The 23,454-nt window shown below is 52.8% G+C and overlaps 1 protein-coding gene across 1 annotated transcript; it reads left to right on the top strand.

Moving 5' to 3' along the window:
• Nucleotides 1-2,036: 2,036 nt before the first annotated feature.
• Nucleotides 2,037-22,621, top strand: FBXO15 (F-box protein 15; the record flags this gene model as incomplete). Its single annotated transcript, XM_056131524.1, has 9 exons — nucleotides 2,037-2,083; nucleotides 5,079-5,183; nucleotides 8,165-8,407; nucleotides 8,816-9,025; nucleotides 9,866-9,992; nucleotides 10,981-11,063; nucleotides 12,309-12,451; nucleotides 21,711-21,835; nucleotides 22,293-22,621. Coding segments are annotated over 9 exons (1,353 nt in total), but the record flags the coding sequence as incomplete, so codon positions are not given.
• Between the last annotated feature and the right edge of the window lie 833 nt (nucleotides 22,622-23,454).

Raw genomic sequence — 23,454 nt, 5'->3', positions numbered from 1 at the left:
CGTGATTTGGGAAGCCCCTCGAACTATCTTCAGCGCTTTTCCTGGTGTTGAAACTTCGTTTTCTGGCTGAACGTTGCTAACTGCCCTTACAGTTCAGCCAGTCCCTTACAGTCCCAGATTTTCCCCTGTGCGATGACTGTGAGCCGGTGCTGCTCAGTGACAAGTGGGAACATAGTTTTGGCTTTTTTTTTTTTTTTGCCTTAGGATGATTTGTAGAAGTGGCTTGGGAAGAGGACTGTGGCTGTGGGGGAGCTTGGTCTACATTGTACATCTGCCTTCCTGTCACATCTGTGGTAGACGAGCTGGTTTTCGCCAACCCAGAGGGTTCAGACACGTTGAGACTGAGTCTTACTTTAGTTTTCTTCATTTCTCTTGGAAATGCCTTGGGTAATAGTTTATTTGAGTTTTTGGCATCTTCTGGTGAGGACACTCTGAGTGACAGAAAGCTGTTCTGGTGGTTTGGGAATGCTGGTAAGGCCTCTCTGCCTGACTAACCCTACGGCGTTCATTTGTGTCATAGGAGCAGTGTCTGTCAGAGCCAACCCTTGGCCTCCGGGTGATGTGCATGTGTGGACAGGCTCACACGACCTTCATTCACTGGCTTTCCGTGCAGGGGCCGGCAATTCCCCATAGATCTCAGCACTGTTAGATGGGACAGAGATTCTCTGTCTCACAGCCCAAGTGCTGGAAACCCTGGTAGTTTGAAGATACTCTGTCTGAATGCACGAGGCAAAGCATTCAGATACAGATATGGGGGTTCTAGCAGGGGCACGCAGCTACTCGTATACCCTCAACCAAAGACCAGTCCGTCTCTATTCGGGGAAGGCTGTCCTCTTGGATTGAGCATGCAGCTTCGGGAGGGATGCACACGGAACGGCGAGGGAGGAACGGGACACCCACTTAGCCAGCCAGATCAGCCGAATCAACCCTGGCGATCAATGGGGTGACAGATGTCGCAGCCAGCTCGCCCTCACATCCTGGTAGGAGTGACTTTAGACACAGTGAGCAGAGGTCCTTCATTGGCACCGGATGGAGCATGGACATTTACTGCCACTCTCATCAGCTCTGACATGACTGCTGCTGAGGGGGAGTAGCCAGCAGTATGTGTGCCTTTAAGGAACCCTGCTTCCAGATCCTTCCATGGGCCAGCACGGCCCCCAGGTCGGGGCTGTCTGGGGCTTGAGGGTCCTGCCCAGCTGCTGCCCAGGATTGCTGGTCTGAGATTTTAGAAACTTGTATCATAGGTGGGTGCTCTGGTCCCTCTTACTGAACCGAGAGCCTCTGAGTGTTGGGGTCACTTATGTACCAGTAAATCCCAAGGAGAGCTGGTTAAAATCTGTGACTCACGGGAGGATGTGAGCATCTCGGCATCCCCAGCTTAGAGTGAGGACTCAGGGCGCTGGACCTCATGAGGCTTCACCCTGCTCTGAGGCTCTGCCCAGAAGGATGGAGGCATCCTTCCCTCCCACTCACTCTCTGGACCTCCCTCCTGCTCACTCCCCTGTGTCTCTTCCTCTCTTCTTACTCCCCTGCTTACTCTCCTGTGTTGTCTCCCTCCTTCCTCACTCCTGCATTTCCTTACTCACTTCCCCTGCATCTCTCCCTCCCTCCTCCCCCCTCGAATTTCTACCCCCGCCTCACTCTCCCTGCACCTTTTTCTCCCTCCTTACCTCCCCTTCTGCATCTCTCCCTCTTCTCACTACCTTTTCTGCCCTCCCTCCTTCCTTAACCTTCCTAAGCCTTCCATCCTTCTTCAGTCCCCCTCTCCCTTCAGCCTCCACTCCCCTGCCTCTCACCCTCCTTCCTCACCATCCCCTCTGTATCCTTCCATTCCTCCCTTCTCCCTTCACCCTTTCCTGAAGCTGAAGCGTTTCATTAAGTACTGTTTGGAGTCAGCAAATCCTTGGAAATAGAGCAGGAGGGGACGGACAGTTCCCCTGCCATTGTAATTGGAGTATTCTGTGTTTGCTTTTAGAAAGGGGGCAGGTACCAAGTTCCCTGCAGGCTGCACCCACCAGAAGCCGCGTGCCAGCTCCCGACAGCAGAGGAAGGGGCCCTGTGACTCTTGGGTGTCACTGGACAGGTAAGAGGCTGGACAGTGCCACTGTTCGATGGGCCCTGGGGATGGGTTGCTGGAGAAGGTCATGCTATAGAAGGCAGGCTGCTGTTCTGCGCCGTAAGAATAGAATCGTGTAGGAACGATTCAACTTGGAGGTTGAAATGAGTCATCAACCTGTCACCACTGTCGCCTTAGACGATTTCACGAAGCTCAACTTCCAGAAGTGACAAGTAAATCTGATTTTTTCCTTTAAAAAAGGTTCTTAAAATTACTCACTTTCTAGTTGATGCAGACCCTCGGATGAGGATGGAGGGGAGTGAGCGTGGGAGGTCTCGGATTCCGGAACTGCCACCCTTTGGGGAGCTGTTTTGCTGGACTGATGCTCTGGGCCTGGGCCCCCGGAGCCTGTGAAATCTTTGTCTGTGCTTATTTGAGGTGCTTGTGCATTTGTTCTGAGCCAGTGTGTAAGGAGCGCCACTCGCTGCGTGCTGAGCATTGTGTGCCGCCTTGAAAGGAGCATTCTATGGACATCTCCCAGGGCGTGGGCCAGGGAGGGTCGGTTTAGGAGGTGTCCTTTGGAACCTTCCGGAAGCCCAGGCAGCAGCAGAAGAGGAGGCTGCAGTGGGGCCTGGGCCCAGGGGCTTCATGGAACAGGAGGGGAAGGTCTGAATTACGAGTGCAGAATGGTGAGAGGGTTCAGGAAGGACCTGTCACACGGGTTCCCGTGCTGCTGAAGATGCGTGTGTGCACATACCCACTCATACACACACACACACACACTCACACAGAGGCACACTCTCACACTCACACACATAGGCATACTCTTACACACATATACACTCACACACATGCTCACACAGATAGAGGCTTACTCATATATACACGTATACACACACGCTCACACACACTTACACATACACATACATACACTCACACACACACGCACATCACATACTCATACACATGCTCACACACATACACACACTCACACATTGCATATACACTTACATGCACTCACACACATACACATACACACTCACACACATATACACACTCACATCACATACTCATATACACACATACATACACTCACACATTACACATACACTTACACACGCTCACACACACGTACTCACACAGTCACACACACTCATACTCACACGCCCACACATACACTTGCACGTGCCTACCCATGCGGCTCATGTGCCTGCTTCAGTCTTTGCAGGGAAGCTAGTGATGTAAGGCCCCTGTGTCTGTCTGTCCTTTCTCTCCAGTCCTCCAGTACGCCCAGCCCACCAGTGCAGTGAGGGGCCCATCAGGAAGCACCTTGGCAACAGTGATCATGAAAGCGCCTTTTTGATCTCAGATGACTTAATTGTAATGCGGATTTTTTCTTTTAGAAGAACAGAGAGAAGCCTCACCCCTTTTTCTGTTGTATGGTTGGAGTCTAATGATAATCTTGATGGGATTTTATTCTGATGAAATTCATGGTTGCTGGATAGCTTTCTCAATTTTTTGAAGCTCGACTCAATATATATATATATAAAGTAAAGTAAAGGCCCTCCCGTTGATCATCGATTCGCTCGAGCGGGCCCAGTAACGTCTCCATTGGAGACTTTGTTGTTACTGTGTCTGGCATATCGAATACTCTCGGTAGCTTGCCGGACTCTCCGAGAGGGGCGGAGGAATCGAACTCGGGTTGGCCATGTTGGCTGCGTGCAAGGCAGACGCCCTACCTGCTGTGCTATCGCTCCACCCTATATATATATGCATATATATGCATATATATATATATATATATATGCAGGGGGCTCAGAGCTTACTCCTGGTTTTGTGCTCAGAGATCACTCTTGGCAGGGCTTGGGGGACCATATGGGGTGCCAGGGATTGAGCCCAGGTCAGCTGTGTGCAAGGCAAGTGCCCTGCCCGATTGCTTGCTCGATGTTTCCTTGAACCTATATTTAAAAAATTGGGTGGGGGGGAAGGCCACACCCAACAGTGTTCAGGGCATACTCCTGGCAGGGCTTGGGGAACCATATGTGGTGCCAGGAACGGAACCCGGGTCGGCCACGTGCTCAGCAAAGGCCCTCCCCGCTGTATTTTGCTCGAGCCCCTAGGCTCTGTATTTTGGAACTACACTGAAGTTTCAAAAATACATTTTGGTGAAATAGTTAAATATAAAAAACTAAACTACATTCTGTGGCTAACCCCAAAGGTTTCCTGCACCTTTGCTCTCTCTAGACTCATGACCTTTTCTTATTAAAGCATCTCATTTATTGGCCGTTGCCTTGGATGTTGGGACTGAGTCTTCCTCTCTGAGCTTTGGGGCAGGGGCGCGCTTCCATAGAGAATGTGTCCCGTAATCCCCTCTCTCCTTGGGCCCGACTGCTGGGACAGGTGATCTGTAAGGCACATCTGGGGAACTGGTTTGTGTGTTCAGTAGCTGAAATCAGAAGGTGCGAACTCGGGCAAGTGGTTGAAATGGCTTTGTCCCTCGTCCTTTGTCCCTAGACGCTGCTGTCCCCACAGTCAGTTCTGTGGCTTCCACTGGTGATGCTCCATTGGTCTGGGGCTGCTGTCTGTGCCGTGTCAGAATGGGGCCCGAGGGACGGAGGGTGCAGTGGGAAAGACAGAGATGGGAGAAACCTTCATGTGCCCTTGAGGTCTCCGGCAAGGCGTCACAGGAGAGGACGTGACAGGAGCCGAGGGGAGGGCGGGAAAGTGGGGCTGGGCAGTGGCTCTCCTGTGTGATGGCTGTGCAGGGCCCAGCAGGCCTTCCCGCTGCCTCCTCTCCATCATTCACCGCACAGCACTGCTTGGCTGAGGGAGGCGGCTGGTTCCTGCCGTGGAACACGTGCTCCTGTGCCGGCCGTGTGTCACCTGCTCACTGGCCGGAGGCCTGTGAGCCCAGAGGGTACAGTGGGGGAGAGTGTGGTGGCTGCTCACCTGCAGGCAGGACCCAGGGCGGGGGTGATGTGTGGGGGGCACCGCCTGCTCTTCTGACGTCTCCCCCTTTCAGTCTGCCTTCAGAAATCTTGCTGCAGATACTTTCGTACCTGGATGCCGTCACGCTGCTGGCCGCCGGGTGTGTCAACAGGCGCTTCTACCACCTGGCCAGTGACAAGTAAGAGAAAGCCGCGTCTCTGCTCTGTTTGGGTGATGTTCCGTGAAAGTTGTGAAGCGAGTGAGGCTGCTTGAACCATTGTTTTTAACGTAATGTAATTAATTGCAAGAGTATTCTTAGACATAGATAAAAATAATTTGTCTAATGTCGGGTGACATTTTCAAGGATTTGCATTTGTGTGCTTAAAATAAGGACTGTTCTCTGGGTGTGCTGAGAACCATCCACCCTGTTACGGGCTGCTCTGAGGGGAGGCGGCTGGTGCCATGTCCCCAGAGCAGACTCTCCCTTCCCATGTCTCACCGTGCCGGGCCCTTGAGCTGACTCTGAGGAAAGGGGCTGCTCCTCCTCCCAGACCCACTCTGCACTGTGAGGAACGACGGAGCTTCTGTGTGCCACCGGGCTCTCAGCCTGCAGCCCTGAGCCACCTGGGCCGAGGGGCTGGTGTCCACCAAGGCCTGCTGATGGTTCCGCTCTGAGACACGGCTTCTCCGCCCTGGCGCTCAGGTGCGGGAGAAGCCTCAGCCGAGAGGGGCGCAGATGCTTGTGGTTCTTTGGTAGGGCGGAGGAAGAAGAGAGACAGAGTGGGGACTCCGAGAGTGCTTACCCATTGCGGCTGATTCTTAGGCCAGTCCGGGCAGACTGCACTGGAGGCTGCCAGGGTTGGGGGCCATGTGGCTCCTTCCCTGCTTTTCTTTCTCCTGAAACTGTGTTCCGGAGCTGTCCCCAGGTCCCAGTGACATCCGCACTCCTCCCGGGAAGAGTGGTATCTCTTCCCTCCTGGGGACAGAAGGCCTGCCTCCATCCCCACACACTTGTCCCAGCGGGTGATTTTGACTGTCGTTCTGGAGTGAAGATCGTGTTTGCGCGCCTATCTGGCCCTTGCTGAGAGAGGAAGGCGTTCACTGGAGCCAAGTCCACAGTGGACTTTTCCGGGGCATGGGATCCGTGAGGTGCACGCTGGAGGGCCCTTCCTTCAAGGAGGTTCCCTACAGACTGGTGTGCAGGTCCTGGGCATCTCCGCTGGGGATAGCACTCTCCTGTGAGCTTGAGCCGTATCAGAAACATGATGAAACTCATGGGAAGGTTTCCAGAGAGGGAGATGCATAGTGAAATGCCAGCCCAGTGTTTCCTATGGCCTCTGAGGGGAGGACAGTTGGACAGCGGTTGACAGCGACATCTGTGATATCTTGGGGAGGAGTGTTGGAGGGTCTCTTGGTCCCCACTACATCTGGGGCTGCCTCCTCCATGCCCTGCCAACTGCAGCCTCAGGGGGGCACTAGCTTGGGCTGGTCTGGGTCCTCACCGGGGTCGCTGCCCGGCCACGCTGGGAGCAGTCTCATCCAGCCCTCAGCATGGCCCCTGGGCCTGAGGCTTTGCCTTGCCGACAGCTTCAGAGCTCTAACAGTGCTGCTGATCTGACGGCACGACGGGACCAGGAAACCAGTGTTTGGGTTCTGCCAGAGCTTTTGGAGATGGTGAGAAACAGCCCTAATCTTGGCATTTGTGTTTATGAGTAAGTGTGTCTATAAATAAGATTATACGTTGCACTGTTCTGATACTGGAACGTTAGACTTTTATTCTCTGGAGGCTGCATTTGCAGTCCGTTCTGTGCGGTCCTTCATGTGAAGCTGCTCCATGCTCCATACACCAGGGGCAGTGAGCGCCCGCAGCCCTCCCGTGGCGAGGTGGGTGTGCCACTGAGCCTGTGGCAGCTGCCTGGCCTGATGAGAGCAAAAGAAGAGGACGGGGAGTGGGGCCGAGGTGAGCATGGCAGACGGGAAATGCCTTCACGCTGGGACTCCCAGTCATCTGGATGTTCTCCCAGCTTCTGCTGAGGCACAGGCCTGAGCACCAAGGCCCGGGGCTCGGAGTACCAGGACTGCAGGCCCCACCAGAAGAGGCGTCTCCTGTACCTCCCAGTGAGAGCAGGGGTGCCAGCTGGCTGAGCAGGGTGCCCCTGCAGCCTGGCAGCCACTTCTCAGTGGCCTGACAGGCCCTGGAGGCAGAGGCTGTCCTCAGAGGGGGCTGCTGATGTTGGTATGCACATCCTCGTCCCACCTCTGCTCCCCTGAGCAGCCCTGGGCAGTGGGGCACCTTGATCCTGGGCCTCAGTTTCCCAGTCTCCTCAAGGGGTTGAAGAGCAGCTGTTTCCTGGGTCTCTTGTGGGGTCAGTGCGTGAAGCGCTGAGAAATGCCTACAGCTCAGTCTCCACTTGGCAGCCGTGGTCTTAGGAGTCTGGATGTTCCCCCATTTTTTCCTGCTCATCATGCAATGATAAGCAGTTCCTTCTTTGTGCAGGCAATACTTTTCATTGTTGAAAGACCAAGGCATGAAGTTTAAAGAACACTTGATCCTTACTGAGTTGTTCACATTGTGTGTATTTTCTTTCTGATCATTAAAAAAAAAAAGAGAAAAACGTGTATATTTAAAGGCATGAGATAGAAGCCCGCAGGTACACATTGTGCTGCTTTTCTAAAAGTCTCCTCGGCAGGCATGGGAAGGTTGGCAATGGTCCCGCCGGCCCAGGTGGCTCATGGGGACTCGGCCCCTGACCAGCTTCTCCAACTTCTGCATGTGACTTGGAGTTGGAGATTTTATTTTGTTTCATTTCTTTCTTTTGTTTTTTTTTGGCCACCTTGGTGATGCTCAGGGCTTACTCCTGGCTCTGTACTCAGGGATCACTCCTAGTGGGGCTTGTGGTACTATTTGGGTTACCAGAGATTGAACCTGGGTCAGCTGCACACAAGGCAAGTGCCCTCCCCCCTGTGCTGTCTCTCTGGCCCGAGGGTTGATGGCTTGAGAACACTCCACTCAGACTGCAACTCCCCAGAACATGGGAGCAGCTGCAGATGTTCATCGTGACTTACTCCTGGAATTGGACAATTCCAACATTCACTTGCCTCTCTGACTTCGCTGGGCTCCTCCTTCGTGTTCGCACCCATGCCTCCCAGGCAGTTCACCTCATTCCTCTCTCCCACCAGCTTTATTTGGGCAAAAATCTACTCCGTGGCCTTTGCCCCTAAGAAATCTCACTGGAGAGGGAGTTCCGTGGAGACGATGACCGAGTGTGTGCACTCGCTGTCCGTGGAGGCCAGAGAAGCGGGCTACTGGAAGAAGGAATACATCAGCAAGCAGATTGCATCTGTGAAGGCGGCGCTGGCTCAGATCCTCAAGCCTGTCAACCCCTACACAGGCCTCCCAGCCAAAACCAAGGAGGCCCTCAGGTACGTGGGCGAGGGCTCCGGGTTCTGAGTGCCTTCGTGTCATTTCCAGTGAGGGGGTACTGTCTGTCTCGTTGTGTGTTTCTCTGCTCGATGTGGCCTGAGGTTTCTGTGCAAAGCAGAAATCACCACGTACTCTGTCTTATCGAAGAAGGTGCTTCAAGGCCCCTCTTCTGGGAGGCGGAAGCTTTATCTGGGTACTGCCAGTTCAGAACATTCGAGATGTTTTTTTGGTATTCATGAGGTCAGAAGGAAAAATGAATCCAAGGAGAGAACTGTTGGTGAGATGAAAATTTTTGCATTCTTTTAGTTTTTAAGGTGCTAGGTGCTTTACAGGTGATACCTGCTACAATAGATTCAACTCTTCTTCAACTACGAAGCAGATCTTTTAGCCCGGTTTTCTTTCTCCAGAATATCTGGTTTAGGTTGGGTGATTATACTGAGAGAAACATGCGGGAAGGAGCATGTCCTGGACCACGCTGATCTTTCCATAAACGAGTCCTCAGTCACAGTCATGTGGTACGGCAAGTATTGGCCACAGCGAGCCACGCTGGCCACCTTAGACTTGTGTGGTGTGACCCCAGTTTTTATGGACCGCTCCCAACCTCCCCCCAAGGCTGGGTAAGTACTTGTTCAGCAGAACTCTGGGATGGGAACATCTCAGCTGTAAACATAAAGTAGGTGGTGTTGCATCTGAGAAACGGAAGAGCTCTGCCGCATTGATCACCCACCGCTCAACGCCCTTGTCTTGGACCTGAGGTTCCAGGAATGACAACACATTGACCATCAGGGACCATCCGAGTGCTGGCTGTTGATCTGAGAGTCAGGGTGACTAACAGGATTGAGTGGTGTTTTCTAATGCTTCTGAGCTTTTCACTCCCAGACATAATTCTCACACAGAGTTCACGGTGTCTGGTTCATGAAAGTACTCATGATGCTGGTCCAATTTTATGGTGTAGTGTTACATTTCCCCTATCTCTGAGCTACCTGTAGGAGGACGTGAAAGGGAGCCGTGCTTTCTGACAGCCCTCCGGGGCCCTTGGTCAGTGAGAGCATTCCGACTGTGCGTTTGCATCAGCAGAGCGTCAGTTGGGAGGACAGTTTTGTTTGCACATGTACACCTGCAGTTCAGCTGACGGGTTGAGTCTGCTTTCCACCGGTCTTGTGTAGGATTTTGCAGTGCAGAAAATAGAATGTTCTTCCTTGTCATTGTGACTCTTCATTTAACATTGTCTGGGCTATTGGGCTGGAAGGAAGAAGGGGGGTGGGGGCCGATGCGATTGTCTCTGTGTTGTGTTTAATTTCTCCAACTTGTCCCCCACTTCCTCCTCATGCCACTCAGCTTGAGCACAGTGCTGGCGTGCTGTGGAAAGTGACCGAGATGCAGTCAGGAGAATTGAGAGCACTGGCTCGGAACTCACGCCTCCCTCTCTCTCCTCTCTTTGGCATGGATGGTCAAAGACCTCGCTGGCATTCTTTGATCGCCAAGTACAACCTGAGTCACTTGACTGAGTCCACCATGATCGGCTGTGACAGGCTCGTCAGGATCTTCTGCCTCCAGCCAGGCCTCCTGGTGGGGCTGTGGCAGGTGAGGCTGGGGTCCCCTCCTGTACGCGTCCCTCCTCACATCCAGCCACGTCAACAGTCCCTGGGTTCGCGGTGTCCCGTCCGTCACACTGCTCCTACCTGTGCTCTGCGGTAGCTCCGCCAAGCCTTCTCTCTGGCTGAGGCGTTGCTGCTTTGGCCACTGGCATCCTGTTCTAGGTCACATCATTCCTCTGTCCTTCCAGTCCATCCATGTTCCTCTCACGTCCTCTCCCTGCTGAGCCTTTCTTGCCGTGTTTATCCCAGGGTCCCTCCAAGGTGCTGTGGGGCGGCCTTTCCGACCATGAGAGGGAGGTTCTGGGGAAAAGTGTCAGAGTGTGATGCTTTTCCTCTGCCCATGACTAGAGCTTGTGTTTTCTCTGTTGTACATGATTAACACCCCTCCTCAGCTGCTGTGGCCTGTACGCCGGGCTGCTCCCTCGGTGTCTCACCTTGGGTGCCAGCACCAAGTCCTGAGGATTCTGCTGTCTGATGGTCCTTGTCTGGCGATAGGAAAGGGCTCCCCACATCTGCTGCACGAAGGACCCGGCTCTCATCATGCCTCCTGGGTGGACGGCCCGAGAGAGCCGTCATGCCACTGATTTACAGAATCAGTCTTGGATCCATGGAGGTCGGACGTGACTGTGTTACCGTTACCTTTGCAAAGGAATTTTAGCCCACCTGGTACCAGCAGGTGTTTTCCACCTTCATTTGACCTGAGCCAGCATTCTGCTGTCTCGGCTGTTCATCTTGGAGTCTGAGTCCTTCGCAGGTTTGCTCTGTGTACTTCAGTGGACAGTGGTCCTGCTGCCCGAGGGCCCCAGTAGCACATGAGCACTGCCACTGCAAGAGCACCATTGCGGCCATTGGGGGTGGTGACTAGCCTCATCCGTCTGTCTCTCTGTCAGGTGACTGGGCTGCCATCTTCCCAGTTACCTTGGGAAAATGAAAATATTGCAGCTGAAAATGTTCTGTTTCGAACTGTCTTTCAGAGGGATGAAGAGCTGGCCTTTGTTATGGCAAATCTCCATTTCCATCGCATTGTGGAGAGGAGTACCCTCGGCTCAGCCACTGTGTAGGTATTTGTTGTGGATGTGTGGGACTTTGACAGTTAATGGGACTTTGGAAGCTGACACCATCTTAGTATCCTGAGAATTGCTCGGAGCCATTCCATTGTTAATCAAAAGCATAAGGCAACAGGCCTGATTACTTAGCTGTTGCTACAATAATTAGCTTATTCTGTCTGCACTGTAGCACTGTACTCCTATTGTTCGTCAGTTTGCTCGAGCGGGCACCAGTAACGTTTCCACTGTGAGACTTGTTACAGTTTTTGGCATATTGAATACGCCACGGGGAGCTTGCCAGGCTCTGCCATGTGGGCGGGATACTCTCGGTAGCTTGCTGAGCTCTCCAGAGAGGAACGGAGGAATCGAACTCGGGTTTTCCGAGTGCAAGGCAAACGCCCTACCTGCTGTGCTTTCTCTCCAGCCCGATTAGCTTATTCATGAGCACATGTTTACTTTCTTTGTCCTGGGTGGGGGTGATTGTGTACTTGGTAGAATATAATTTAACGGATAGGGTGGCTTCTTCGCTAAAGACACACCAAGATGCTTCAGGTTCTGTGATGCGATTCTCAGCCCTCTGGTGGCCGAGTCTGCCTTGCAGGTGTGTTTTGCTGGCCTGCACCAGGCGTGGCTGGAGTGTCCGGAGGGAGAGAATTTGCCTCCAGCTCACATTCCCCCACCTGTACTCCATTTCTCAACATTTCACTTTCCAAATAAGCTGAGTGCTTGCATGCTCTTGTTATGGGGTGTGGGAAAGCTTTTGAATTACATTTTTTATGGGTGGTGGGGGGACACACTCAGTCATGTCAAGGCTTCCTCCTGGCTCTGCCCTCAGAAATTCTCCTGAACGGCGCTTGGAAGACCACCCGGGGTGCACCGGCTCGAACCTGGGTAGACTGCGTGCTCGGCAAGCACTCTCCCACAGTCCTATTCTCTGCCCAGGGAAGCTTTTCTTCGAGAATACAGTTTTGTTCATCATGACTTGGGCCTTGTGCATAGCTTTTTGACTGTGGCTCTGTCTGGTGCGTTTGGGTGAGGCAGTTCTGTTCCCTCGGTCCTGAGACCAGCAGATAGGTGGAGGCGGCCCACTGGTGTCCCAACGGGGCAGAGCTTTGGCTCATGTCCGTGGTCATCCGTGAGCAGCCACTAGTTTTGAGGGCCGCGGGGCGGCCGCCGGGTGCGGGTGTTTGCGGGCACGGTCTCTCGGGTCTCCACCTGTGCTGTGACGGTTCCCTGTGTGCGCTTTTGCTTCTCAGCCCTCACGAGGTGCCTCTGCACGTCCCCTTGGTAGACGACAGCCCCGAGTGTGGCCTGCAGGGCTACCAGCTCCACGTGGACATGCACAGCGGCGGGGTCTTCTCCCTGTGCGGGATGTTCCGCAATCTCTTCACCAGGAAAGGTGAGACCGAGTTTCCTGCTCCGTGGGCAGCGAGCAGGGTGAAGAGTGCGGGGGCCCGCTGCCTAGGTCTGCGCTGGGCTCCCGCCCGTGCTGGCCACTCGATCCTGCTCTCCTCTGTCCTCCGGACCTGTGGCTCTCTTCTGCCCCTGCCTCTGTCTCTCTCATCTCTCTGTTCTGCCTTCCAGAAGACTGGACCGCTTGCAGTGCTCACCCTTTCTTAGGGAGTGTTTCTCCCTTCTTCTTACCCTCCCACCCCTATTCCCCATCTTTCTTTCTTCCCTTTCGAAGGAATTTGCCAAACTTGGCTCCAGGGCCCAGGCCCCCCACCCAGGGTAGAGGAGAGGGCAACCCGTCCTTCCGTGGTCCAGCATCAGAGCTGCCCACGGCCCGGCCAGACTGGAGAGCGGCTCCATGTCTCCGTCCTGTGCTCTTGATGTGTGGTGCGAGGCTTGCTGGCTAGCCTTCCGTTCGTTCGGGGTAAGCACATCGCATGGGGGAAATGTACTCTGCTTCCCTGTTTCCTCAAACTCAGTTGGAGAATGAATTTGATATCCACAAATAATCTTTGTTTGAAGTTAGAAAATGGTAATTTTCTAATTATGTTGTTATTTCTATATTTGCTGACTTTTTTTTTTGGTAAAGAACTCTGTTGCAGTGCAAATGCTTTAATCTTTTCCCTTCTAACTACTAATTTTTGGTTTAAAAAAATAGATGTAATAGCCCCCTGCAGTGGTGGGAATGGTGCGGAGCCTGCTGCACCCCCAGTTCCCCTCCTCCCCCCATCTTGTTCAGCGGCAGTTTGTATTCTTGTGTTTCCACTTACTTGGCAGCACACAGTAAATTAACCACATTTCTCTCTCTTTTTTAAAAAATTTTTATTAGTGACAAACCAAGAGGTACAGCTGTAGACTTACAAATTTTTGTGCTTGGGTTTCAGTTATACAAGTACCCATCCCTTCACCAGTGCCCGTTTCCCACCACAACGGATCCCAGTATCCCTCCCACCTCCCATCCCCCCCATCCTACCCTGCCTCTGTGGCAGGGCATTCCCCCTTGTTCTCTCTCTCTCTCCTTTTGGGTTCTGTGGTTTGCAAGAGAGGCATTGAGTGGCAGACATGTTTGGTCTATAGTCTACTTTCAGCATGCTTCTACCATCCTGGGAGGATCCTCCCAACACCCTTTACTTGGTGCTCCCTTCTCTATCTGCTCCCTTCCCTTTTCCCGTAGCATGTGTGACTGGCCTCCAAGCCATGGAGCAAAATTCTGGTACTAATCTCGGCCACTCCTGGGTGTTAGTCTCCTATTTTGTTACTTTCTGTTCCCCAGATGAATGCAATCTTTCTATGTCTCTCCCTCTCTTTCTGACTCATTTCGCTTAGCGTGACACATTCCATGTAGTACCACTTGTAATAAATTTCATGACTTCATCTTTTCTAACAGATGCATAGTACTCCATTGTGTAGATGTACCAAAGTTTCTTTAACCAGCCATCTGTTCTTGGGCACTCGGGTTTTTTTCCAGATTTTGGCTATTGTGAATAGTGCAGCAATGAACATAGAAGTGCAGATGTCATTTCGACTGTACTTTTTTGCCTCTCCGAGATATATTCCCAGGAGGCCCACATTTCTCTTTCGAAGCTAAGATGGTGCCGTCTGGTCAGTGGGGCCGACTGGTCAATAGGGCCATCTGGTCAGTAGAGCCAACTGGTCAGTGGGGCCAACTGGTCAGTGGGGCCGACTGCAGTCTGGTCCTGTGCCCTTGGGGTGCCCGCCAGTATCTCTGCTTCTGCTTCTGGGCTCAGAGGGTTTCCCAGGGTTATCGGTGCTGTGACATTTTTATTAGAATCGTGGCAAATTGTCTATGTTGATGTGAAGAAAGTTTGTGTCTTTAATGTTCAGTTGTTCTACCCCCAAATGCAGAATGTCTTCTAATTTGTTAAAGAAATATTCTTATGTCTTTTAGGGCTGCTTGCGAATTTTCTCTAGACTATTTTTACAGATATGTGATTAAGATTTTTCCTATTTTGTCTTTGTTACATCGCTTCGTTGTATCTGCTAATCGTTTTTTTATAATACCTGCATGTGGTGTGGGCTCAAGGCACAGCTGAGATCATCGGATAAATCAGGAAATTCTCCTTTCTCTTGAATGTTGGGGACATTTGGCACAGAATTGTAGTATTTCTGTCCCCCCCCCCCCCCCCTCCAGTATTTAGTCCATGGTTTTTATTTAACAAAAAGCCAGCCAGCCTTGACCAGTTTTCCTTTTACTTTCCAAACACACTATTCTGTATGGGAGATGCCCCCCATGCATTCTTTCTCCCTGTGTCCTGAAAGTGGCAGGGTGACAGCCTGGACTGGGAGTGTTTCTTCACCAGCAAGAAGACGTCGAGCTTTCTCTGCCAGACCTTTGAAACTACAGGTTCTGTCTTATTTTGAGGGGCACAAAAGCCCCCTTGAGGTTTTACTCCTGGCTCTGTGCTGAGGGGTCGTGTCTGGGAGGTCAGTTTAGTTCCCATGCTCAGCCTGCTGGGTGTCTCGGGATGGATCCCAGATCACGCACTCGGCCTGTCGGACACCTCGCGGTGGATCCTAGTTCCTGCCGCAGTGCTGCATTCAGCCTGTTGAGCGTTACAACAGTTTACTTCTTTTGTTTGTTTGCTTTGGGGCCATCCCGGACAGTGCACAGGGCTTACTCCTTGGTGGGGCTGTGGGTGCGTATGGGTGCCAGGGCTCAGATTCAGGCTGGCAGAGTGAAGGTCAGTTCTGTACCCACTCACTATCTCTCTGACTCCAAGTCTTCACTTTTAAGGACCCAGATTACTTAGGCTACCTTATTTCATGTTGGCTGAGCTTTGATATTTTGCGTCAAGAGAGGTTTTCAGTGTATTGGCCTGAAGTTGTTTTTGATGCCCCGTGTTGTCCTTTTGGCGTCTGTAGCCCCGTGCAGAATGTGCCTTCTGGTGGTTATCGTCTCCGTTCTGGTTCCTGGAGGCTCCACTGTGCTCGTGGAGGTTCCTCAGGGAAGCTGCTCGCGCGCTGGCTGATTTTCTCTGTCGTTCTTTCAAATCTCATTGATTTGCATTCGGTTATTATTTACATTTTCTTTTTCTGCTTGCTTGGCAACTGGCTCTAATTTTTCTGGTTTCTTATTTTTCTGATTTCAATGGGAAGTGAAAATCATTGATTTGAGACTTGTCCTTTTTAAATAGGGACATTTACTGCAATAGACTGCTCCTTAGTTTTGAGGGGGCCTTATTTTCCTTCAGTTTGAATCCCCTTCTGTTTCCTTTGAGTTCTCCCTTGATATGTAGATTGAAAAAAATGTGTATTTTAAAATTTCTAAGTTTTTGAAGATTTTGCTGCTAATAATTTCTAAGTCAAATCTGCTCTAATCACAGAGTATGCTTCATGTGACTTAAATTCTTTTACATTCATTGAAATTTTCTGTCTCTGAGCTCAGATCTGCTGGTGTGCAGTCCACGTGTATTTAAGAATGCACAGCTTGCTTTTGTTGAGCGTGCTGCCCTGTGAGGGCGGGAGGGGGTTCCCAAGCCATGCTCAAGGGGTAGCACTCCCAGCAGTGCTTTGTCCACTAACTAGGTGGACCACTGAATGCTAGAATCTTAGGGTGCAGTTCTCTGGTCTGGGGGTGCCGGGGGAGGAGCTGGGGTCCTCAGCGTCCAAGGCCAGCACCTTAACCCCTGTGCTCCGTCTCCCTCCCCGAATGCTCTTTTACTGATGAATTTCCCTAGGTTTGTTTTTGTGCTTCGAATAAGTTAACGCTAGAGATGTAAAATTGAATCACATAAAATGATTCTTCTCTGAGAGAGTAAGCTGCAATTTTGACAAACAGAGTGATTTAAAATTTTTTTTATTTTAGTTTTTTTTCTTAATACTTAAAAAAATAAAGTGCTCTGGAGAGACATCTTTCCTTGCATGTAGTGGACCCTAGTTCAAATCCCTGGGGCCAAATATGGACCCCAGGGCAATGCCAAGGGGGTCAAGTCACTCCTGAGCAGGGAGCCAGGAGTGTCCCTGAATGTTGCAGGGTGTGGCCCTCCTCCCTGTGGCTGTACCACAGTTACATGGTTCCTGGGGGTGACTCACTTCTGGTCTGTGCTCAGGGATCATTCCTGGTGGTGGTCTGGGGACCATGTGGGATACTGGGGGTCTGGTTGTCTGTGTGCAAGGCAGGTGCCCTGCTGCTGTACTATGACTGTGCTCCCCCAGAGTCATCTTACATGGGGTGGTGCTCCCCGACGCCCATTTCGAGGAAGTGTTGCTCTCCCGGGTGTGTGTGTGTGTGTGTGTGTGTGTGTGTGTGTGTGTGTAGGGGGGTGGGGAGATGTCCCCAGGTCTCCGATGGCTCATCAGGCACTTACAGCCACTTTTCTGTTCGTGCTGACAACCCCTGAGCTGGTGGATGCAGGCGCACCATGCAGGCCCCTCAGTGAAGGGGAGGGCAGTGAGACCAAGGGGCCACACTTGACCTCCAGCTGCTTTTGCTTCTGCTTTTGCGGACCAGGCTTGAGCCTCTGCAGGGTCTCTGTGCCCTGGTTCCGTGAGCCGGCGCCAGCAGGGGGCGCTGTTGCCATCAGAGTCAGCCTGGCCTGCTCAGAGAGCAGGAGAGACCCAGTGCGTGTCCCCCACAGTGTTCGAGAAACTCGGGTGGTACCGGGCGTATATTTGGTCAGTCCCAGCTCCGGCTTGCAGTGGGAAGGGCAGAGCTGTGCCCTAGGTTTTGCGAATACTCTCTCTGTCAAGGCTAAGGTGTTTCCTCGCCATGTCCCTAGCATGGAGCTGGCTCTGCACGCGGCTGTTTGTGCAGTGGGACGTGAGACAGCAGCCGGCTCAGGGGCCGTCTGTACCCCCGTGCACTCAGCACTTGGTGAGAGCAGGAACACGCGGAGGGAGAGGCCAGCTGCAGGGACTCCAGAAGGTTCCATGCCAGGGCAGGCCTGGAGGAGGGGTGGGGAGGGCGAGGGATTTCTGGGCAGCCGTCGGATGAGATGGGGGCCTGTAGCAGTGGACAGGCCTCTCTCAGCTGAGGAGTGTCTCAGCAGAGCCGGAACCGGGTCGCTCGCTCCAGCTGTTTCTAGAATTCTACCGTGAAGCAAGAAGCAGCCATTTCACCCTCACTTATATTAAAAAGAAATCCCAAGGAGAGTTTGTCAGGAAAAGGAACGGCTGATAAAATTGTGACAGGACATTTTGATTGCGAGATGGCCCGATCCACTGTTTCCCGAGTGGGTGAGGCCCCCCACTCTCAGAGAGCGACGGGCGGGTGGGCAGTAGTGGGCACTGAGGGGCTTTCTGTGTGTCCGTGAAGAAGGCAATTTCCTGGAATGCAGGATTTATTTTTTAATATTATTTATTTATTTTTTTCTGGAAAGGAGGTAGTCCAAATAGATTGGGAAGTCTCTGGCAGTCCTGTGTGTGTGTGTGTGTGTGTGTGTGTGTGTGTGTGTGTGTGTGAGATATGTGTATCAGCTACAGAAAAGCACCTTTTTTCACCATGTAGCCACCGTGCAGTGGAAGAAGCCCACCATTCCTGCCACTTCTGAAGGAAGGACAAGTCCCCCGCAGCATTGCCCACCCCTGCCCCTCACTCGCCTGCCTCCTTCCAGGCCAGGGGACGCAGCAGGGGCCACTCTGCTGGGGGCGGGGGCGTTGTCTGTGCTCTGCCCTTTCCTTCTCACTCACACTCCCATTTCATTTGACTTGGCTCGGGACAGCTTTCAGCAGTGGCCTGGAGGAGGCTCCTGGCCTTTCTAAGGTTGAGTCTGCAGAGCTGCAGTGGCCAGGAAGAGGGGGGCCGAGGCCCCGGGTCAGAGAGCGGAGCGCAGATACAGCTCCTGCAGTTCCACATTCCGTCGCCAGGTTAATGGGACGAGGGCAGAGCCATCAGCAGCTCTTTCAGTTCCTTGTATCGGGTTGGCGCTCTGTGTCTGGATCGGCCTCAGCCCTCGTCCTTCAGATCAGAGAGAGGTTCCCAAACTTACTTGACTTCCCCACTCCCCCCCACTTGTTTTGGTTTGGGGTCACTGGACATGCGTGAGGGCTTACTCCTGTCTTTCTGGGGTGCTGGGGATCGAACCCAGGTTGCCCGCATACAAGGTAAGTGCCCTGGCCCCATCACACCCTTTCCAGAGAAACAGTTCTCTCACCACTGCCCTACCAGTTCTTTGGAGGGTTTTTCTAATGCTCTTTTTTTTCCCTGGAGGGTGGGGATCACAGCCGACAGCACTTGAAGGTCATTCTGGACTTGGGGGGCCATGGTGGTGGGGATTGAACAGGACCTCCCTCAGGCAAAAGCGTCTCAGCCCATGGAGCTGTCTGTCCAGATAGCCCTTGTTTGATGTTGGGCACGGTGTGGGTCAGTGACGTGCCTGGAGGACCCCTGGGGGTCCGGATTGATTGTGTTTACGGCTAAGACCCACCGACAGGCAAAGCCATGGAGCCAAGCTGACAGGTTCACGTGCACAGTGCAGGCTCAGCAAGTGGGAGTGTTCCAGAAACCAGCCCTGGATGGCGGCTCTGCTGGAGAGGGGAGCTCTGTGGTGCTGTGGGCTCTCTATGTCCCAAAGCCTGTCCATGGTCTCTGATGGGGGGGGGGGGGGGGAGACAGCCCCCTGGCTGGCCCTTGAAGCAGACGGAGCCTGAAGGGGCTCCCGGTTTCTACGGCTGTGTGGCTTACAGCGAAGAACAGAGGGAAGACGGGGTGTTCTGGTTTTGGGGCTACATCAGGTAGTGCTCCAGAGTATTCCCAGCTCAGTGCTCAGGGGACACATGGAACTGGGGGGTCGAACCCAGGCTCCCTGCATGCGGAGCATATGCTCCCGCCTGCTGAGCTGTTTCTGTGATCCTGAGGAAAGAGAAATTTTAGCCGGCCGAGTGTGCTGCTTCTGCCACTGGGGTACGTGCTTGAGTTGCTAGAAAAAAATATGTTGAAAAACCAGCATGTTTTACTGATGTGGGGTTTGCGAATTCTGAGTGAATCGGCGTTTATAAAGCGGTGGCACAGCTGTTGTGGGGGTACCTGGTCCCTTCCAGCCACGGTGTATTTATACCCGAGGAGCACAGTTGGGGAGCATCTGCCCATCCCGTACGCTTTTTTCTGAGTGGTCCAATTTGTCTTTGAGGATTTGATTGGGGAAAATGTGACATTCATTGTCTCGCCACAATCCAGTTCAGCCTGCCAGTGCTGGGCACGTCGACCTCCCTTTTACTTGATTATAGTGATAATATATAGCATGGGGAATCTTTCGAAAAATGCTTGGTGATTTGAAAGATTGAAGCGACATCTATATTTGGAATTCACTCCTGTCTTTGAACATTAGCTTGACTAAGAAAACTTTGGGTTACGGACTGGGAATGTAGCTCTGTGCTAGAACAGTCGCCTTCCATGAATGAAACCTGGGGTCAATGCTTGGCAGTGATTAAAAGGAGGAGGAGGAGGAGGAGGTGGAAAAGGAGAAGGAGGAGTAGGAAGAGGAGAAGAAGGAAGAGAAAGAGGAGGAGGACCACGATTCCCAGGTTGAAGGCGTCACTGTCCAAAAGCGTCTCTCCAGAGTTCTTTTCTGGGGCCGCTCCTGGCCTGGCTGCCCCAGCTCCTCCCTCTGCTCCTCCCTTTCCTCCCCCACACCAGGCTGCTGTCACTGGCTTCCATCAGCCTTCCTCTCTCTGGCCCCAGTTGGCAGCACTGTTGGTTTGGACTTGCATTTCCCCAGAAGGGTTGAGGGCTGGGTGATAGAGCAGTGGGCAGGCTGCTTCCCTTGCATGCGACCGATCTGGGTTTGAGCCCCAACACCCTGGTTGGTTTCCCAAGCCTTCCAGGAGTAAATCCTGGACGTAAAACCACCAGGTACGTGGCCGCCAAACCCCACCCCGAAAAGCAAAATAATTCCTCCAAAGGGCTGCACCTTCCTGCATGCTTACCTACCAGCCCTTGGCAGTCTTCTTTTAATCCACTGGCTTTGGAAACAAGCAGTTTTTCTCTTTACAGCTTCCTGAGCTGTGGGGGCCCTTTCGGTGTTCTGGAAGCTTGTCCTATGTCAGATGGATGTTTTCCAAATGTTTTTCCTAGTCTGTGCCTGGCTTTTTCCATTTGCCCAGGAATGTCTTTTGATGGTCAGACATTTCTCACTTTATGGTGCTTGTTTTATTTCTGTGTTAAAAATGTTTTCTTCCCAGGTTATGGGCATGTCCGCCCCTTTCTACAGCTTTATTATGGCTTTATGTCTGAAGCCAGTCGGATTGGCGCTTTTGACCCCTGTTCTGTGGGGTTGGTTGCAGAAAATGAGACAAACAAACACAGAAGGAGACAAAGACAAACAGAATGTCTTCACTTTCGGGTCGCGTGGGCAGACATCAGTGTTCTCACAGGCCAGCCTTCATTCGGTACTGTATCAGTCCCGAGTCCAGCTCCCAGTGTCTGAGTCGATGCTTGGTTGGCAGAGACACTAAGGACGTCAGAATTTAGTAGGTCCGCGAAGGTCCTTGCGAACCACACAGCCGTCAGCAGGCCTGGTCAGGGGGAGAGCGGGGTCTCGACAGTGGCCTGTTACCGTCTGCTCGTGCTGCTCTCCACGTCCAAACTATTTCACTCTGTTCTTTCCTGGACACAGTTCCCCACCCATTTCTATTGTCAGCTGTTTTTGCCCAAGGGGACCACACCAACCTTGGGGTTTTAGGTGGGGGACGGCTTTCCACAGCTTTAACGTCCCTGTTTACATCTACAGTTCGTCTGTGGCTAATTTTTCTGTAAAGGGTGAGTTGAGGCCTGAAGCTTATTTTATTTTTTCAAGTGTTTTTGAGTTGTTTTTGCATGATTTGTGAAAAAACTTCTCATTGAGTTTATTTTGATCTTTGTGGAAAAGAAGTGGCTTGTAAGGATGTTGGTCTGTTTCATCATTAATTCTGTTTTGTTGTCTGTGGTCTTTATGGGCAAACCAAACTTTTTGATTGCTAGGCCTCTCTAGTAAGTCTTTTTGCTTTGTTTTGGGGCTACATCCTGTTGTGCTCGGGGCTGATTCCTGGGTCTGCACTCAGGGATCACTCCTGGCTCGCTTAGGGGACCGTCTGGGGTGTTGGGATGGAACCTGGGTTAGTGGTGTGCTAGGCAAGTGCCTACTTGCCCTGAGCTGTAGGGGTGGGACAGAGGGGCTGGCCCTGAGCTGTAGGGACCTTCCTGCAGAGCAATGCCCAGGAGCACAGATGCTGCCTGTTCAGTCCTGGTCACATGCTTCCTGTCTCTCCAGGCCATATTGAAGATGGATATGTGAAACTCATTGTGATAAGTCTTAAAAACGACACAGAACACCTCCCTCTCATTGGCAAAGTCGGTCTCTCCTGGAAAACGAATGCCTTTGATGGCTATATCGAGGTAATCCATTGTTTTCTGCAAGTCACCTGGTTTCCGCGATAGAAGAGGAAGTCTGCTGGCATTTTTGTTTGAGTGGCTTTCGAGTCGTAGGTAGAATCTTCCAGCTCCTGCAGACATGCACACTTCTGTCCTTCTCCCTCTTGACCCCTGGCCATGCTTTCCTCGCTTAGTCGGTGCAGACAACCCCATTAGTCCCTGAGTGGGGGACAAGGAGTGTGGTGGCAGGATGCAGTGTACTGGGGGTAGTGGCCAGGAAGGGGGTGGGGGAGGGGGCGGGGGTTGGGAGGGAGAGAGGGAGGGAAGGGGAGCGGAGGGAGAGGGGGCTGTAGGTCGGACCGCGCGAAGCAGAATGCCTTCCTCACTCCTGCGTCAGTGCAGCCCTTTCTGCGGTCCAGGCTCCAGGCTGCAGATCCCGTGGCCCGGTCGCTCCCTGCTGAGAGGCCGCTTTGTTTCCTAGAACTGCTCCATACTGGACATCACCGTCCTGGACGAGCGTGGGAGGCCCTTCTGGTGCCTCAGCTCCCCGGTCAGCATGGCGCCTGTGCCCGTACCCTCCGACGGGCCTCACTTCTCCGGCCGCTCCTACTGTGTGGACTACGTGGACGCCGAGGGCCGCGTGCACGTGGAGCTGGTGTGGGTGGAGGAGACGGAGGAGTTCTTCATCGTCAGCCTCGTCCTCTTCCTCAGCACCGCCAAGGTCAACCGCTGGTTCGGTACCCGCCACTGAGCTGCCGGCCTCGCCCTCCCTCTCGCCCGGACAGTTGAATAAAGCTGGGTTTGTCTGTACTGCCTCCTGGCTCACCTGGGAAATGGCCTTCTGGCCCCTTTCTGGGCTACTGTGTGGAGCAAGGGTTTTTCAGACGTTCCTCCAGGTGTCAGAAGGCTGAAAATCATTGGTTTGGAGGATCAGATTGAAATTTTAAAATAGGAAAATGGCACATCTCAAGGGAATTGATGGGTGAGGTAACGGGGCTGGCTGGTGCCCAGCAGTGCTCGGAGATCACTTCTGGCGCTGCATGCAGGGATCTAACCTGGGTCCTCTGGGGACAAGTGCCTGAACCCCCTGAGGGAATGTTTTAGCAAAGAAAAGAAAAGGAAATGTAAAGCTACTCCGCCTCCAAGTCTCATGGGTGAGTGGTGCAGCTTAGGCTGTGGCCAGGTGGCCGTGCAGGTGGCACCTTGACCTATCGTCAGGTCCCAGCTGCAGTCAAGCAGAGAAAATCAGCCACATTTCCGGGAGGGACAGGAAACGATTCCTGAGAGGAGCACAGGTGCTCAGGTGCAGAGGCGGTCCCAGCCCACAGGCCGCCTGCTGCAGGACAGACAGGTCATGGCCAGTAAAAAGGGGCACCCTCAGGGTCAGCCATCTCGGGCCCGCAGCGCTCGGAGTGCACCCACTGCCAGCCCTTCCTCGAGAGGAAATGGGGGTCCTGATGTGGGGGTTCTAAACCCCAAGCAGAGATGGGGCGCTGGGTTCACTGCGTGCACGACTCTGGGAGAGGAGCAGGTGCAGACTCCAGCGTGCGCTTGGCAGAGGAGAGAGGGGTCTTAGGCCCTGGTGACGGGCACACTTTTGTTTCAAGGAGATTTCCAGCTGTCAGATAGGGTTGGAGACCAGG

Source organism: Sorex fumeus, unplaced genomic scaffold, assembly GCF_029834395.1.
Source record: "Sorex fumeus unplaced genomic scaffold, SorFum_2.1 ptg000092l, whole genome shotgun sequence".
Lineage (NCBI taxonomy): Eukaryota > Metazoa > Chordata > Mammalia > Eulipotyphla > Soricidae > Sorex > Sorex fumeus.
The sequence above is the reverse complement of the archived record's forward strand: the minus strand, read 5'-3'. Positions and strand labels throughout refer to the sequence as shown.